The sequence below is a fragment of the Pteronotus mesoamericanus genome, unplaced genomic scaffold, assembly GCF_021234165.1.
Source record: "Pteronotus mesoamericanus isolate MK-2021 breed Mesoamerican mustached bat unplaced genomic scaffold, CSHL_Meso_final contig_40, whole genome shotgun sequence".
NCBI classification, from domain to species: Eukaryota; Metazoa; Chordata; class Mammalia; order Chiroptera; family Mormoopidae; genus Pteronotus; species Pteronotus mesoamericanus.
The window spans coordinates 13,535,370-13,549,962 of NW_026555150.1; the positions used below are offsets into that span (position 1 = coordinate 13,535,370).

Genomic DNA, 14,593 nt, shown 5'->3' on the forward strand with positions numbered 1-14,593 from the left:
TATGTTTTCTTGGCAGGAGATTTACCTTCCTAATTATGCTTCCCTTAGGCTATCATTAAATTTAGTCTGCATTCCCCAAGCCCACACCACTGACAGCAGGGGGAAGGCAGCCCAAAATGACAGGGTAAGGTCTACCTGTCCACCTGGGATTAAATGTTTGAAACTGCAGAAATAAATCTGTGTGTGGATATGATTGTGTGTATACACACGCACACCTTCCAATCTTGTCGTGTAAGAAAAAATAAGAGTGGCAAGCAAGTTGTTGCTACACTTCCCCAAAGACCAGAGAACAAGACCATAAAACCCTTTAGAGAAGTATGTTGGGGTCATCACTTGGTGTGCTTAAAGAATGAAGAAACTATCTTCATTCTTTAAGCACACCATCAACGTTTACCTGGTAGGATTGATGCATGAAAATCTTTTTCCTTCCAACAATCCTGTGCCCTTTCCAGAATTTGTAAATTTCTTTGAGAAATGTCAAAAGCAGAGTGAAAATTGCATTTAATTCCACACATGGACACTCATGCTGAGAAACGGATTTCTGTAGATTTTACTGACTTATGCTGAACTTAGAAATCTCTTTAAACACTGATGTCTAAATATTCAACTTTACATGAAAACTGAACTTGAACCATTATTTACATATTTTAATGCTCCTTTACTATTGGACAGATAATTCATGCAGTAACCAAGAAGATCTAGTTACAAATTTTCCTAATACTAATTTCATCTTTATCTTGTGTTGGCAGTTGATGCTGCTTCAAGGCATTTGGGACTGAGAAAACATTAAAAGAACTTCATTCTAATCGAATGAGTAAATTCCAGGGCCTATTTCCTCTGAACCATTCACAAGTATTAACCGTGGTATTAATATATGTTTTAAGCGGATCTTCCCAGGGAAAGTGGTGGGGGGGAAGGCAGAGACAAAGGTTTTTGAAAAAATAAATTAATTAATTTTTAAAAAAAGAGAGAGGGGATCTTCCCAGAGGGTTTGGCCAATGTCTTCTTTACTGGAGAAAATATGAAAACAAACTACCAGAAGTTAACCTTAACATGAATAGAGAGCATCCTAATTGTGCATCCAAGATTACAGAACTACAAAACCAAACTGCTCCTCGGTCAATTCAATGGTTGTTCCTTGAAAAATTGCCTAATCTTGGCAAAATATGGTACCCCTGAGAAGCCAAAACTTTAAAATAGACATGTATCTTAAGAGACCTCCTCTTCTAAATAAAGTTAAAATAAAATATTATAGGGCATAATATGCTGCATTTCATTTTCAAAAAAGGTTTAAAAATCATGTTTGCAAAGTATAAATAAACTTTGGAAAAAGATGTACCTAAACAACTAATAAATTTATCAAGAATATGGGGATAACTGAGCAGACAGGCAGAATTTAAATGGAAATATTATCCTATGCCTGTCTGTCTCTGTCAATATATTACCTACTTGAAACCTAAATTAGATAAGTAAATATTATACAGCATTTGCCTTACTGGTGGATTTGAATTCCTGTATTACCATATGTAATCTTTGAGATGTTTTTCACATATATAAAAAGGACTTTTAGAAGAAAGCATTAGGCATTTGTAAAGTATATCAGAATGCTGAGTTATGATTTTTCCACTTAGATGGAAGAATTTCCTCAGTGCTTTTGTTCTTATTTCAAAAAAAAACCCCAGAAAGTTGTATTTGGTAATTTGGCAATTGCTTGAGTGATCACACATACACATAGGCCTCCTGTAGTAGATACTATTTTTAACATACAAACCTTTAGCTATGCAAATAGACATATTCTGCCAACACAAAAGGCAAAGGAGAATTTTGTGCAGCATCATCTACAGCTATTTTTATTTTGGTGTTATCACCAACGATAAATTTTACTTCATGTATAAACCGTTAGATTTCTAATACTCAGGAACTAAAGTTAAAAGATGCAAGTTGATTCTTTGCACTTTATCAAAATAATAAGTGCTAATTACTATTTTTCAGAGAAAATATAAATCTAAGAGTCACAAAATGTGTTCTCTTAAGGTAGAGAGTAGGTGAAGTGTTTGAAAGAAAAATAATTTAAAAAATGCCTTTGTAAAACACAAACCCTTCACATGCTATTAACTGAGGCTTTGGAAAAGGCAGTTCTCCTAACTTAGCTTTTCTTCTACCTCATACTGTGAACTCTTAAGTTTTTTAAATATTCAACTTGCCTTTATTCTTTTCGGGGGGGGGGGCGGAGCCTGCCAGCTGGTTAGAAGCCAAGAGTTATCCAGTCAGACCTGAATGGAAAAAAAATCTATGATTTGTTTATTTCATAGTTCAAGTTCAAAAGCAAGAGACAATTTAAATAATAAAAGAGTAACAGAAAAGATGCAAAGAAAGAAAACAAATCAGTAAGAGTCCAGAAGAACCTTCAAGAATATTTAATTCGGAAAATGTTATTGGTTTAGAGAACTTGACTGAAAGAAAACAGCTGGGCAGAGTTCAAGGTTTTAAATTAAAAACAATCTAACAAGGTCTATGGGGATAACTCTTTGAGCCACATTTTGGAGACCAGATTCATTTCTACCAAGTAAAAGTAATAGCAGTCTAAGCTAAAAAGGAAATTCCTCACAACTGAGGTAGTTACTAAGTATCAGCACATTTTCCAAGTTCTCACAAGGCAGCTCAGCTATTTACAATCCATTTTTCCTCATACATAAATGGAGTGCCTTTTCAATTTTATGTCTTCTGTGATTTGTTTTTTAAAAAACCACTTATACACACCAGCCAGAATATGCCTATTTTATTAACATCATGCTTTAATAAATAACTGGCTACTTCTAATAAAATTAAGCCTCTGTTTACAACAGCCCCCAATATTCCATTTTGACCATTATGCAGAATTTGGTGTAAAAAGTTGAATGAAATGTAGACCCTGAGCTATCAAGTAATTATGTTTCAATATAAAAATAGAGAATTACTCTTACAACTGAAGATTGAACAATAACACAAACAACCTCTCTGTGGGTTTTAATTTCTGTAGAAATGATTGGGATCTTAATGGTTGTCTAAAGCAGGAAGAGACTTGCAGAATTTTCTTCTTTCTGAAGACTTTTGGAAACTCTTTTTAAAGTGATTTGTCACATTCTCATAGTTTTATGAGCTGTCATTTGGTAAGGACACAAGGGAACGTTTCCTAAGGGGACAAGGCAGTTGTTAGTCTTTGGCCTGAGACAAAAAGATACGGTGTTTGCCAGTTCACCCACATGGCTAAGGGTCACTGCTAAGATGTTCTCTTCTCAGCTCTACCTACCCCTACTACCTCCCCTCCAAAAACACAAAACATGAAAAAAAATCTGGACACCCAGATCTCCCCCAAGTGGGCCTCTTGGTTGATAGGGTAGCACACAGCTATGAACCACTGAAAGTGTTTTGCCTTTCTGATCATAGGGGGCTAGGCACGAAAGACTCAAATCAGAACCTTAGAAATTCTTTTAAAAAACTGGAATCCCAAAATGAATGCAAATACAAATGCACAGATAAAAATTTTGCTCAAGTGTTAATGCAATTCCCTGAGCACTGGCTGTACCCACTCCAATTTCAACTAGCCTCCACAGAGCTCCTCTCTGTACTGCTGGGTTTGAAATCTCAGATACTGTAACAATGCGAATCAAATGAGATACTTGGTCACTTTTTTCTGCCACTGGGATACCAATTCAAAGAGGATCATGTATGGACATGAAGACTAGCACACAGTGGCTTGCTAACTTGCCTGGATGAGAACAAAACAAAATAAAAAAACAAACAAAACAAACAAAACCCACCTGTAAAAAAAAGTGTGAACATGTGACAACTGGGACGTCCTGTATGGCCTTAGATCTTTCTAGGGAAAATGTATCAAGAATCTTCTGAATGGGTTATACTTTAAGAGGGTTCAAGGAATGAACCTATATGTGATCTTAATTTATGTAATTCGACTCAACCAAAAGGGGTAGTCTGCAGTCTCTTCCAGTCACCAGCTAGAAATGAAACATAACATTTTTCTTGTATTGATGCTTGAATACAACCTGGCAAGTGGATTAGAAACCCCCTTGTGCCTTCACATTCTGTCCTAACTTAATAATAAAAAAAGAAAATCACCTCCTCTTCTCTCCAGATAAGGCAACTAAAACAACAGGGATAAACGTAAATTTGACTGCTTGTTGGGCTTTTTCTTTTAATAAGATAACGTGATAAATAAAACCTGCTTCTGTACAGCTATTTAATATTTCAGAAATACGTACATGTTACATGCCAAGAAAGAACCCTGGTTTTCTTGTAAGAAATAAGGTGAGATCATTACTGAAGGGAAAAAAAAAACCCACAAACAAAAACAAACAATAAAGAAAAACAAGAGAGTGATAAAATCACAAATGCACAACTAACTACAGTTCTGTACCTATACCGCTAGCCACGTTTAACATGATTCTGGGGAAGCAGAAACTTACTTTATGTACAAGTCCCTTTTCCCCACAAAACTGAATAAAAAACAAATTCAGAATTATTTTAAACCAGTGGCCACATAGTAAAAACTGTACATTGTTGTCCATTCATTTGAAAAGCAAAGTCACTAGGGTGGTATAAAAGTGATAACCGGTGCCTTTTAACTTTTTTGATGATGAACACATTTTCTCTAAGATTGAGAATTATCTCCACTCTCTCTGCATAATCAGAAACAAGATGCAGGAGACAGTGAGGAGGTAGGGCTGTGCCCCAATACGGGCACCAGCGCGGCTGGCTTTATCATTGGCATTCTTCCCAGAGCGGTCAGTTGCGTTATACTCAAGCTCCGAAGGGCACTGCTGATACTCACATCCACTTCCACTTCCTTCTCCACTGTTTTCATCAGCTATTAAAAAAAAAACAAAAACAACAACAGAATAGAGATTTCATTCCACTTGTTCTCATCACAAGGTGTACGAGAAAAATTTGTACTTCACAACCGCAAATGCTTACTGATATCAAAGAAGTCCACATCGTTCCCACTGTAAGCATTCTTCATTTTACTGGTCATAACCCGAAGAGCCATGATTTGACGAAGGATCAGTATGTCCTGTTTGCTGGTGTCAACCTGAACCTCTGGGTTACTGATCTGGTTGGCTAATCCATTTCCTGTCACTGCAAACAGGTACCTGAGATGAGAAATGACCCCAGTTAGATTATCAGTAAAACAAAAGTTACAGAAGATCAAATTTCTTCCTAGATTTTAGTATCTGCACTAAGTACAATTAACTTCCATTTCTAAATAAACTTGAATTTCTCCTTTTCATGGATATACATCTCTTTTCTCCAATTTGACCAGGACCTTTTTGAAAGCTACCCACATTGCAGAGGTTGATGAGTCAAGAGTGAAGTGCCAAGAGTGAAGTGGGTACTTATTTAAGTTATGGAATGTGTAGGGGAGGGACACAGGGCATATTAAATAAGAGAATGGATCTGGTGCTTTATAGGCCAAGCCAGTGGGCAAAGAACCACAGGTGTTAAATTTTTAAAAAATGACACTAGAGGAAAAGCTTGATCCCTGATTGGAGCCCTAATGCCAGAATTTTACTACTATCACAAACTTTGACCCAGTACAAGTAGCTGGGTATCTTCTCAATACTTCAACAGTAAAGCCAATTCCTAATAAAGTCTTGAAGGCTTCCATGTTGTTGCTACCTACTCTGAATTGCTTCTCTAATGACAACTGAGAAAATACTCTCTGAAAGTTACTCAGGCACCTAGGAAGGGAGAGATGGCAAATCTATGCACTGGAGGCTAACCTGCTTTTGCCTTTTCCATTCCAGCAGTCATCTTCATTGCCATTTCCTGCAGCCATCCTCTCATCATTGCAAACGTTGCTAGGAAGAGAGGACCAGAACTTCTTGGCCTGCTTCAGTTTCTCCTTGACATCAGTAACCTAATTAAGGAAAACAAGAGAGAGACTTCTGTAAAACAGCACATAACTACCTTAGCCATGTGCCTTTGATCATTTCTAAAGTATCTCCAGAATGCTAGGCAATTCATTTCCAACTTTAGTCACCAGGGAAAAATAAAGATCAAATTTACACTTAGAATTACAATATCACTCAAATGAATTAATAGTTGAAATATTCTGAAGGAGTTTCCTGGACCCACTCCCCACTCTACCCCTTCATTGTAACTGCCATCTGAGGCCCACCAGGTTCCATATCCTGTGGATGCAATAAGATACATTCTCTTCTCACAAGCCATTTAAACTCAAGAATCAAGCTTATATATTGTCCACTCTGCGAAACTTGCCTTTTACTGCCCTCCCTCCTCTTCTCTGTGTTCCTTCCTACTGCTATATTTGAAGCATACTGCTGCATATAAAGCAGTTTGCTTACATTTCCTTATCCTTCTTCCATCCCATCATGTACTGTATATCACCATAGTTAGTAAGCTGGATTGTCTGCATTTCCCTCTTTGTTGGGGCTTTTTCAGAATAAGGGCCTGTGTTATTCCTCTGAATGACCCCCGTAACTGGCACAGTGATGGGTTCTTAGTAGATGTTTAGTAAATACATGGTGAAACAACAGCGGGAGTTGAGATAAGACTTAGTGCATCACACTTCCTAGAATATTTATGAACTTTCTGAGCCAGAAAATGAGAGAGGCAGATTTACCGACATTCACATTCAATTTGCTTGAATGAAAAGTTTTACCTGAAAAACCCACACTTGTAAACCTTACAACTATAAAAAAAGCATTTTTAGCAAATGTTTTCAGTCTTTTTGTCATTAAACATGGCCATTCCTAACAGTGTGCTTACCAGTTGGTCCAAACTAGTGCCAGCTGCTGTGGTTGGGCGTTCCTCGGGGTGATATGGTCTGAAGCGAGCACTGAAGGCACTTTCTGAGATGGAACGGGAAATTCGTCCAGCTGGGAGGGACTTGGGGGGTCCACATCCCTGGAAAACCTGCATTGGAGCAAGCGTGATCATATTAAGGAAGTCACATCACAAGCTGGAGGGGGCCTCTGGCTCTCCTTTCCAGTATCCTGCCTTCATTACCTTCTGAGACACTTGTACACTATTGTCCTGCATGTTCATAATAGCATCAGAAATCTTCACATCGATGGGATCCATGACTGATTCAATGTTGAAAGGGCCCTCTAGCCTCTCTGCCACCATCAGCATCGCATCTAACATGAGGTTTAGGGAAGAATAATACAGCGCAAAAAGTAAATCATTAGTTCATCTTTAGGTAATCAGTCTGATGATTTTACTGTTCATGTTTCTTGTGGAGGTAGAGGAAAGGCACACATCATAATTAATTCATATTTTTATATCTACTTCTATTACACCAAACTGCATTAAGTCGTTATGTATCGTCAGCTCTCCAAAGTGTGAGATGGCCAGATGTGCGTCATTCTGCAGCAAGGAAACCCAATCAGGAATCTTCTATTATACTGATTAGTCCTTCCTTCATGTGTCAGTGGCTGTCACTGTAAGTCTCTGAGCTAACTCCCAGCAGACGAGCCTAAGGCTGGAGGCAGAATAACATGCCAGTTCTCCCAGACTTCCTAGGATCTTTTCATTTCGGGTTCTATTTACAAGAGTCAAAAATATACATCAGTTAAAATCTTGGCATACCAACTCTTAATTTTCTTTTTTCATGACAACCTTCCAGATGCCTAAGTGCATAGATAAAAAAACACAAATAGAAGTATTCCTATGAATTCTAATGACTTTAAATAATGAAATTTTTTGAAAATGCAATTTTTGGAATTAGAAAAACTTCCCATTTCAAATATAAGGGCCTTGATTTATTTAAAAGCAAAAGATATACCTCTTTGAGTGAAAAGACAGCACAAGAGGCAGTCCACACAAACCATGTACTCACAGTGAATTTTCACTGATTATTCTGCAAGTCACTTTTACATGCTGGAGGAGTCTGGAATGTTTCAGTACACATTGAATCTCTTAAATAAAATACACTGTACTTGTTTTCTTGTCATTCATGTGTGTTGGGATTATGAGATTTAGTATTTTGGCCTGATACTTATTTTGCAAAACTAGAAGAAATTGGAGACCTAATCATATTCTCTTCCCTTTTTTCTTTACTGCTTAAAGCATGGCAGGAAAAGGATAGCTAGGCCCACATTATCCACAGCCTTCAGGTAGTCCATGGACAGCTGCTGGAAAGAAAGGCTAATTTCCAGAAGATTGTATACATATTCAAAGAACACCACAGGCCGTGGCTGAACTTCTACCTAAGCTTTCCAGTGAAAAGGAGTTTCAACATCAGCATATCAATGAAACCAAATTTGGTCATCAACCTTTCACCTTCAACCTAGAACAAATGCAGCACAGCATTTTAAAGTGCAGGGTCATTTCTCTAAACTACAATTCCGATGTCACAAACCACAAATAGATTTCCGTGAAATGCAATTTTTTTTACAAGTAATAACAAATGAAGTTTCAGATTGCATTGTGGTAAGCACCAATAAAGTGACGCTTCCAACCTCTAAGTAAAGGCTGCCAGCATGAATATACCATTGTACTAGAGGAGAGAAAAAATGCTTTTGATGTGCTAGCAAAAGCAGACTTTTGTAAACAAGTGGAGCACAACTTAACTGTGTTCATCATTGTCAAAGCAGCAGGACTGCCATGTACAGAAAGCACATTCCTTCGTAGCTGAGAATTCAGCCCTTGCTCCAAATAAAAATATTATGAATAAACAGATAATAAACATCCAAAAATGCAGAATTTAAACAACAAAAACCAGCACATTTTGTAACTACTTATTCCCCTAGTGTTGAGGAAAGGCCAGATCACTAATGTGTTTGTGAAAGACTGAAAGGAAACATAAACCCCAATTCACTGGCTGTTTGGCGTCTTTGTAAACTCTGAGCCGGCCGGCCATACACAAGGGCCTGGGAATGGAGAGTGAAGCCGGGCCTTTGTTGGGACTGGTGCCATGGCGTTGCGTGCTGAACGGCTGAAGAATGTGAATGAGGGCGCATTCTGCCTGTGGACTGCAGCCCAGGAGCCAAAGCTGCCCCTAACCCCTAGGGAAAAGTCATGATTGGCTATCAACTGGGCTCCTCCTTGCAGCAGCCAGCCCTGATCAGAAGGGCCAAGCAAAGTCCAAAGACAGTTGGTCTGTAGTTTTCATTTTCTTCTGGTTGATCTAGGCCACAGGTCTCATTTGACTGTCTTGCCTCCTGCCAGGAACTGGCTGGTATCTCCACAAGCCATCCCAATACCCTAATACTAAATTCACACTGGCAGCAACATGTGACATTATTAAGGTTGGCTACAAGTCCAACAATGTTAACACTACTACAGTATGTGATGGAGAACAAGCAGCACCTAAGCATAGTTTATGATGGTCCAGAAATTGATTTTTTGGGGGTTGGGGAGTGGGGTGGGCAGGGAATATATTCGAACTAAAGGTTTCATAGAACCAACCTCTTACAAAACCAAGCCCAAAGTGTTTCAAATATTTGGATCCACCCTGATAAAGGCTGACAATACTTGAATAGATGCAGTTAAACAGAGGAAAGGGTTAGGCATGGCAACCAGAAGTCAGATTTGAAAAACTCATCCTTAGTCTCTTAAAGCGTGTAGTCCAACTGCAGGATTTCTTTGCTCAGAATCTCAGCACTGAGTCGCTTCCCCCACACCCCCAGCAATAAGGCCATCCCTTCTTGCTAGGGAATGTGATTCCTTTTGCACTGTGCCGCCAATAATCAGAAACCCACATCTTCAGCCTCAGGACAGGACTGGAAGAACAAAAAGTTTCCTGACTTAACCCCAAGATCTGATTTAAAGAAGTATTGGGGGGGGGGGTTGACCATTCATTAATTGCAATCATTTAAAGGGGAAAGAAAAATTCTTTGGGGGGGAAGAAAACTACGTATAGCACTTGTAGCAGAGGCATGTAAATTGGGACTGAATTCTGCAATCACAGAGCAAATTAAGTAGAGCCTTGTGAAAATTCATGAAAAGCACTGGAGATTAACAATGTCCATTATTCCTGGCCTTTTATATCAGCTTTTTAAAAATAAAGATTAAAACATCCACTAAACATGAAGTTTAGATACAATTATACACCTCAACCCTCCAAAAAGTATCATTTAAAATAATTGAGGAAAACTGATTCAGAAATTCTATCACTTTTCACTGGGGTTTAACTTTATTTCTTCAAAGATAACAAATGTCATTTTTAAAACACATGAGAACAGCAACAGCAACCTAAGTCCTTGTTTTAGGGTACCTTGTTGAAAACAGTTATTAAGCAAGCCGAGTATGGTTTTGATTTGATATGGATGGACCAGCAAACTCTTCGGAAAAATACGTAGAATTTTAATTTTAATACAAGGATAAGAGTTACAGTTTTGGCCAGAATATTAGAATAATACAATAACACAAGAGGCATGCCTCTCTGCACCTTATTCCTGATGTGTCTGTAGAAAAGTTAACAACACTAGATCACTACCACCATACATTTTTTGGGGTACTACGTGGTAAATTCTACTCCTTTGCCCAGAGAACCAGTGCACTAGAAGTTATAGGGTGAAGTAAAAGGGCTAAGCAACCTCAAAAAAATAAATTTGGCAAAAATAAATTGTAAACTTAGACATCTAAGTGTGGGGTGAGAATGGGATTTAAAAAAGAGCAAGAAAAAAAAACACCCATCAACTTTAGATCTGCAAATGCCATTGGCTTTTATTTCCATGGGAAATATTTTAAAGCAACACTCTCTCCCATGGTTTCATTCTGGGCATGATGTGCTATTTGTGCATGTGTGTCTTTGCTGGTCTTACGCCCTCCCTTTCATGGGATTCTGCTTTTCTGTGTGTAAAAGATTTTTTTTCAGGTCTTCTAGCTTTGAGCTATTTAGACTACAATTGTGCTGAAGTGTTTAATATTCACATCTTTTTTTTTTCTGTGTCAGTGTTCTCAAGAATCTGTTGGAGCCAATTTATTGATGCACTTTCAGAGTTAATATGGTAATTAGCTCTCATGCAGACTAAAATGCATCCCCCACTGCCAATTCCCCCACCAAAAAAAATAAATAAATAAAGCCAGCAAATTGCATACATGTTCCCATGATGTGGACAAGTAAGTGAAAAATAGGTGCTTATAAAGACACTCAAATTTTGCAGTTATGCAAATGTGACTGGGAGATGGGGGTGGAAATCTGAGTTTGTTTGTGTGAACTATCAGCATGTGTGTGTGGCCTCACTAGACCCTCAGCATTAGGAGCTTCAATACTGATGTTTCAGGACTAACGTGTGCGTTAGGTAGGCATCAAGGGACTTGATGACTGGACATTAAATCATCTTTAATTTGCCCTTCCCCACAATTCATAATTAACCCTCTCAGAAACTGGCCACTTGACTTACATTGCTGTCTGGGTTCCAGTAATGGTTTTGTAGGTTTTGAGTTTTTGTGAGAATGTTTACCTCCACAATTATCACAGGGCAAAAAGTTTTTCTATCCTCACCAGAGCAAACTGTTATTGTTAAATCCTCTACAGAAAGAGAACCTCTAAATGTCTACAGTAAGATTTCACCTGATGCAAATATCCAATAGGTATCTGGCCAATGTGTAGATTTGGGTGCAGTGTAACAGGTAGACCATTTTAAAAGCCACTTCTGGAGCACAGTGACGATTGTACGCCAGCATTTACCATACACAGATACAAGCCTATGACGCATAACTAAAACTGACCTGTGGGGCGGATGTAAAACAAGTCGCTTTTTCTTTATTAAAACTTGGTATTCTCTGTGTCTAGTGTCTTCAGAAATGCCACCATTACTTCAAGAGAATGCTTAGCTGTATAATGGTATGAACTTTGAGTACAGTCAAAACACTAGCAAACATTAAATACCAAACAAAAATTTCATACCTGATGATTACAATACTCCCTGTGGCAGGAAGCTGAGCTATTTTCAGTGATACAAATACATTAATTGCTTGCTCACCTATGAAATTGTTCCACTCAACATCAAGATCTCCTTGGTTGGCCAAACAGCCTCTCATGATGTTCGAGCAGTAGTTGTAACATGGCTTCACAGTCACTAGACCCTGGCAGTGGGAGCAGTAAATCATCTTCAACAAGGCGTGGGTACACTGGGCTGTGGGATTTACCTAATTTGGGACAAGAAAGAGACAGTGTTGGGGGCAAAGATAGACACAGAAATTGAAAGTCTATAAATTTGACCTTGAAGGCTTGGCCATGAATTTAACTTAAGAATGCGTTCTGATGGATCACATTTAGCAGGCCTGGCCTGTTTCCTGAAGAGGTGAAACAGCAAGACTAGATAAAAAAGAGTGTGTGTGCTGGGAAGCAGGGGTAGCGATGAATATTGCATTACCTTAAATATCCAAGCTCCATATGTCTCCCATCCTGTAAACTCTCATTCCTCCTCCCTGTCTTTCAATCCCTCTCCCTCCCTCCCTCCCTCCCTCCCTCCCTCTCTCTCTCTCATAAACACACTAATTCTTATGTTAAATGACTCAATTATTTCAAAGTCCTACAAATAACTTTCCAGGATCATCCATGAGACACAATAGTAGAGGCTGCCTTTACCTGCCCACCATGCGTGGCAACCTATGGCCTCCATCATCACTGTGTTTGCCTTGCCAGATTGGAACACAAATGCATCTTTCTTTAAAAAAAAAAAAAAGACTGACTACAGACTGTCTTTGAAACTTAACCCCCTTCCCAATCAAGGTTTAGAAATGTATTTAGTATGTATTCCGTTCTATGCCTATAACCGTGCAGGAGACAAAATTAATGTATTCTACAGGGAAGAATATGAATATACTTAAATTTGGGGTTATGAGAGGGCCTTTCAGGGCTTCTGAGCAGTAAAGCGCAGAGTCCTCAGGGAACACCTGGTGAAAGACATGGGACTTCAGTTAAATTTTGAAGAGGGGGTTGGATTTAAGTAATGAGGAAGAAGATTCAGTTAGAAAGAAATGAACAAAAGCTGCAAGAGAATATACCAAGTAAATTGTGGCATCTTAGAATAAGGTTAAGAAATTGTGGGAAATAAGGTTGGCTGAATAGGAAGGAGTGAGTGTGTGGACAAAATTTAAAGGCTCTTCAACACCAGGCAGAAACAAGACAACATATGACAGGTTTACTAAAAGTTCATGAACAAGGAAAGCAGCTAAAGTAAAAGCAGTATTAAACCAGACTGGGCTGGCCATCTTCTGCAGAGAAGTAAGACTTAGTTTCATCTTCCTACTTCTATAAGGCAAAGTTGTCTTGGATATAGAATTGCTGAAACCATCTTGTTAACTCATTTCCATCAGTGCTTAGAAAGGATCATGGCTAGGTATCACACACAGACAGCTAACCAAATGTTCTGGTCTTCTAATCTTCTCTGCTCCACCCTCCTCTTCTGGAGTCACTATCAGAGGATTAGTGTGTTCCTCTCTAACAGTACCAGCCAGTTCTGCAAACACAGGCTTTTGAAAGCAGATACCACTGCATGGAACAGATGCTGGGATGCAGGGCAGTCCAGCAGTGCACTTCACCTGCTCTGGCTGTGATGTTGGATACCACTTAACAGTGCCCTAAGGAACAGGAATGGGGTGGCTAGTACTGTCAGGAGAAAAACTTAACCCCCTTAGGCTCCTGTGTGATACACACCCAAACCCCCTCTTATCTCAAACAGAACTATAGCCGAAAAGGGGGGAAGAAAACATACAAGATGGTAACATCCAACAAGATGGTAATTTATACACACTAAAGTCAACATTACCTATGAATAAGTAGGATTTTTCTAATTATAACCAATCCCAGATGTTTTCCTAAGCACTAAATTAGTCCTTTTGACTACATATTACTGTACAAGAATATCTTGGTTAACCAATATCCTGGGGGAATGGCCATTCTAGAGAGCTAGGTTTTCTGGATAGCTCTAAGTTCATTCCTTTAAATAAGTCACATTTAGGGCTTTGATACTTGTCTACTCTCTCATTTTACAGATGAGCAAAAAGGCCTGGAAAGAGGAGGCTGCTGAAGAATCATAGGATCACAGACGTCTTTGAGTTGGAAGGGGCCTCAGAGTTCAACTGGGTACAGCTCTCACATTTAAGGGATAAGAAAACCAAAGCCAAAGAGATTAATCGACTTGCTGACAGCCACTGATATGTCTGATTCTAGTACTGCACCTTGTCAAACCTTTGTGATGAAAAGATTTCCCAGATGTATGTTTCCCTGTCTTCTTAAACAGAATATATTAAACTACAATAGTAGGTATCAGTTTCCTTCTTTATTTTAGTTAGAATCCACATTGGCAAGACTGCTAAATAGCTGGATTTTAGAGAGATAAAGAGTTACTATGTAAGTGCCTATGAAAAAAATCATATAATAGCACATGGCAGTTGTTGAATATTATGCTTAACAGGAAACAACACCCCAGTAAGAAGAAATGTGGAAGGCTAAAGTGTCAACCAATAGTTACTGAGCACCTACTATGTGCCAGGGATTATTTTGGAATATATTTGTGATTAGTGAACAAGGCAAGTAGGAATTTCCTTAAAAAAAAAAAAAAAGATTTTGTTTATTTATTTATTTTAGAGAAGGGGAGGGAGGAAGATAGGGAGAGAA

The 14,593-nt window shown here is 38.6% G+C and overlaps 1 protein-coding gene across 1 annotated transcript in view; it reads right to left on the reverse strand.

Moving 5' to 3' along the window:
• Positions 1–2,799: 2,799 nt before the first annotated feature.
• Positions 2,800–14,593, reverse strand: part of GPC4 (glypican 4) — a 108,078-nt gene continuing 96,284 nt past the window's right edge. Inside the window, exons 4-9 of the mRNA XM_054577033.1 lie at positions 11,952–12,117; positions 7,027–7,157; positions 6,787–6,933; positions 5,778–5,914; positions 4,972–5,147; positions 2,800–4,864 (exon numbers count right to left, since the gene is read on the reverse strand). Of these exons, the coding sequence (XP_054433008.1) occupies positions 4,662–4,864; positions 4,972–5,147; positions 5,778–5,914; positions 6,787–6,933; positions 7,027–7,157; positions 11,952–12,117 (960 nt within the window). The 3' untranslated portion in view covers positions 2,800–4,661. The remainder of the gene's footprint in view (positions 4,865–4,971; positions 5,148–5,777; positions 5,915–6,786; positions 6,934–7,026; positions 7,158–11,951; positions 12,118–14,593) is intronic.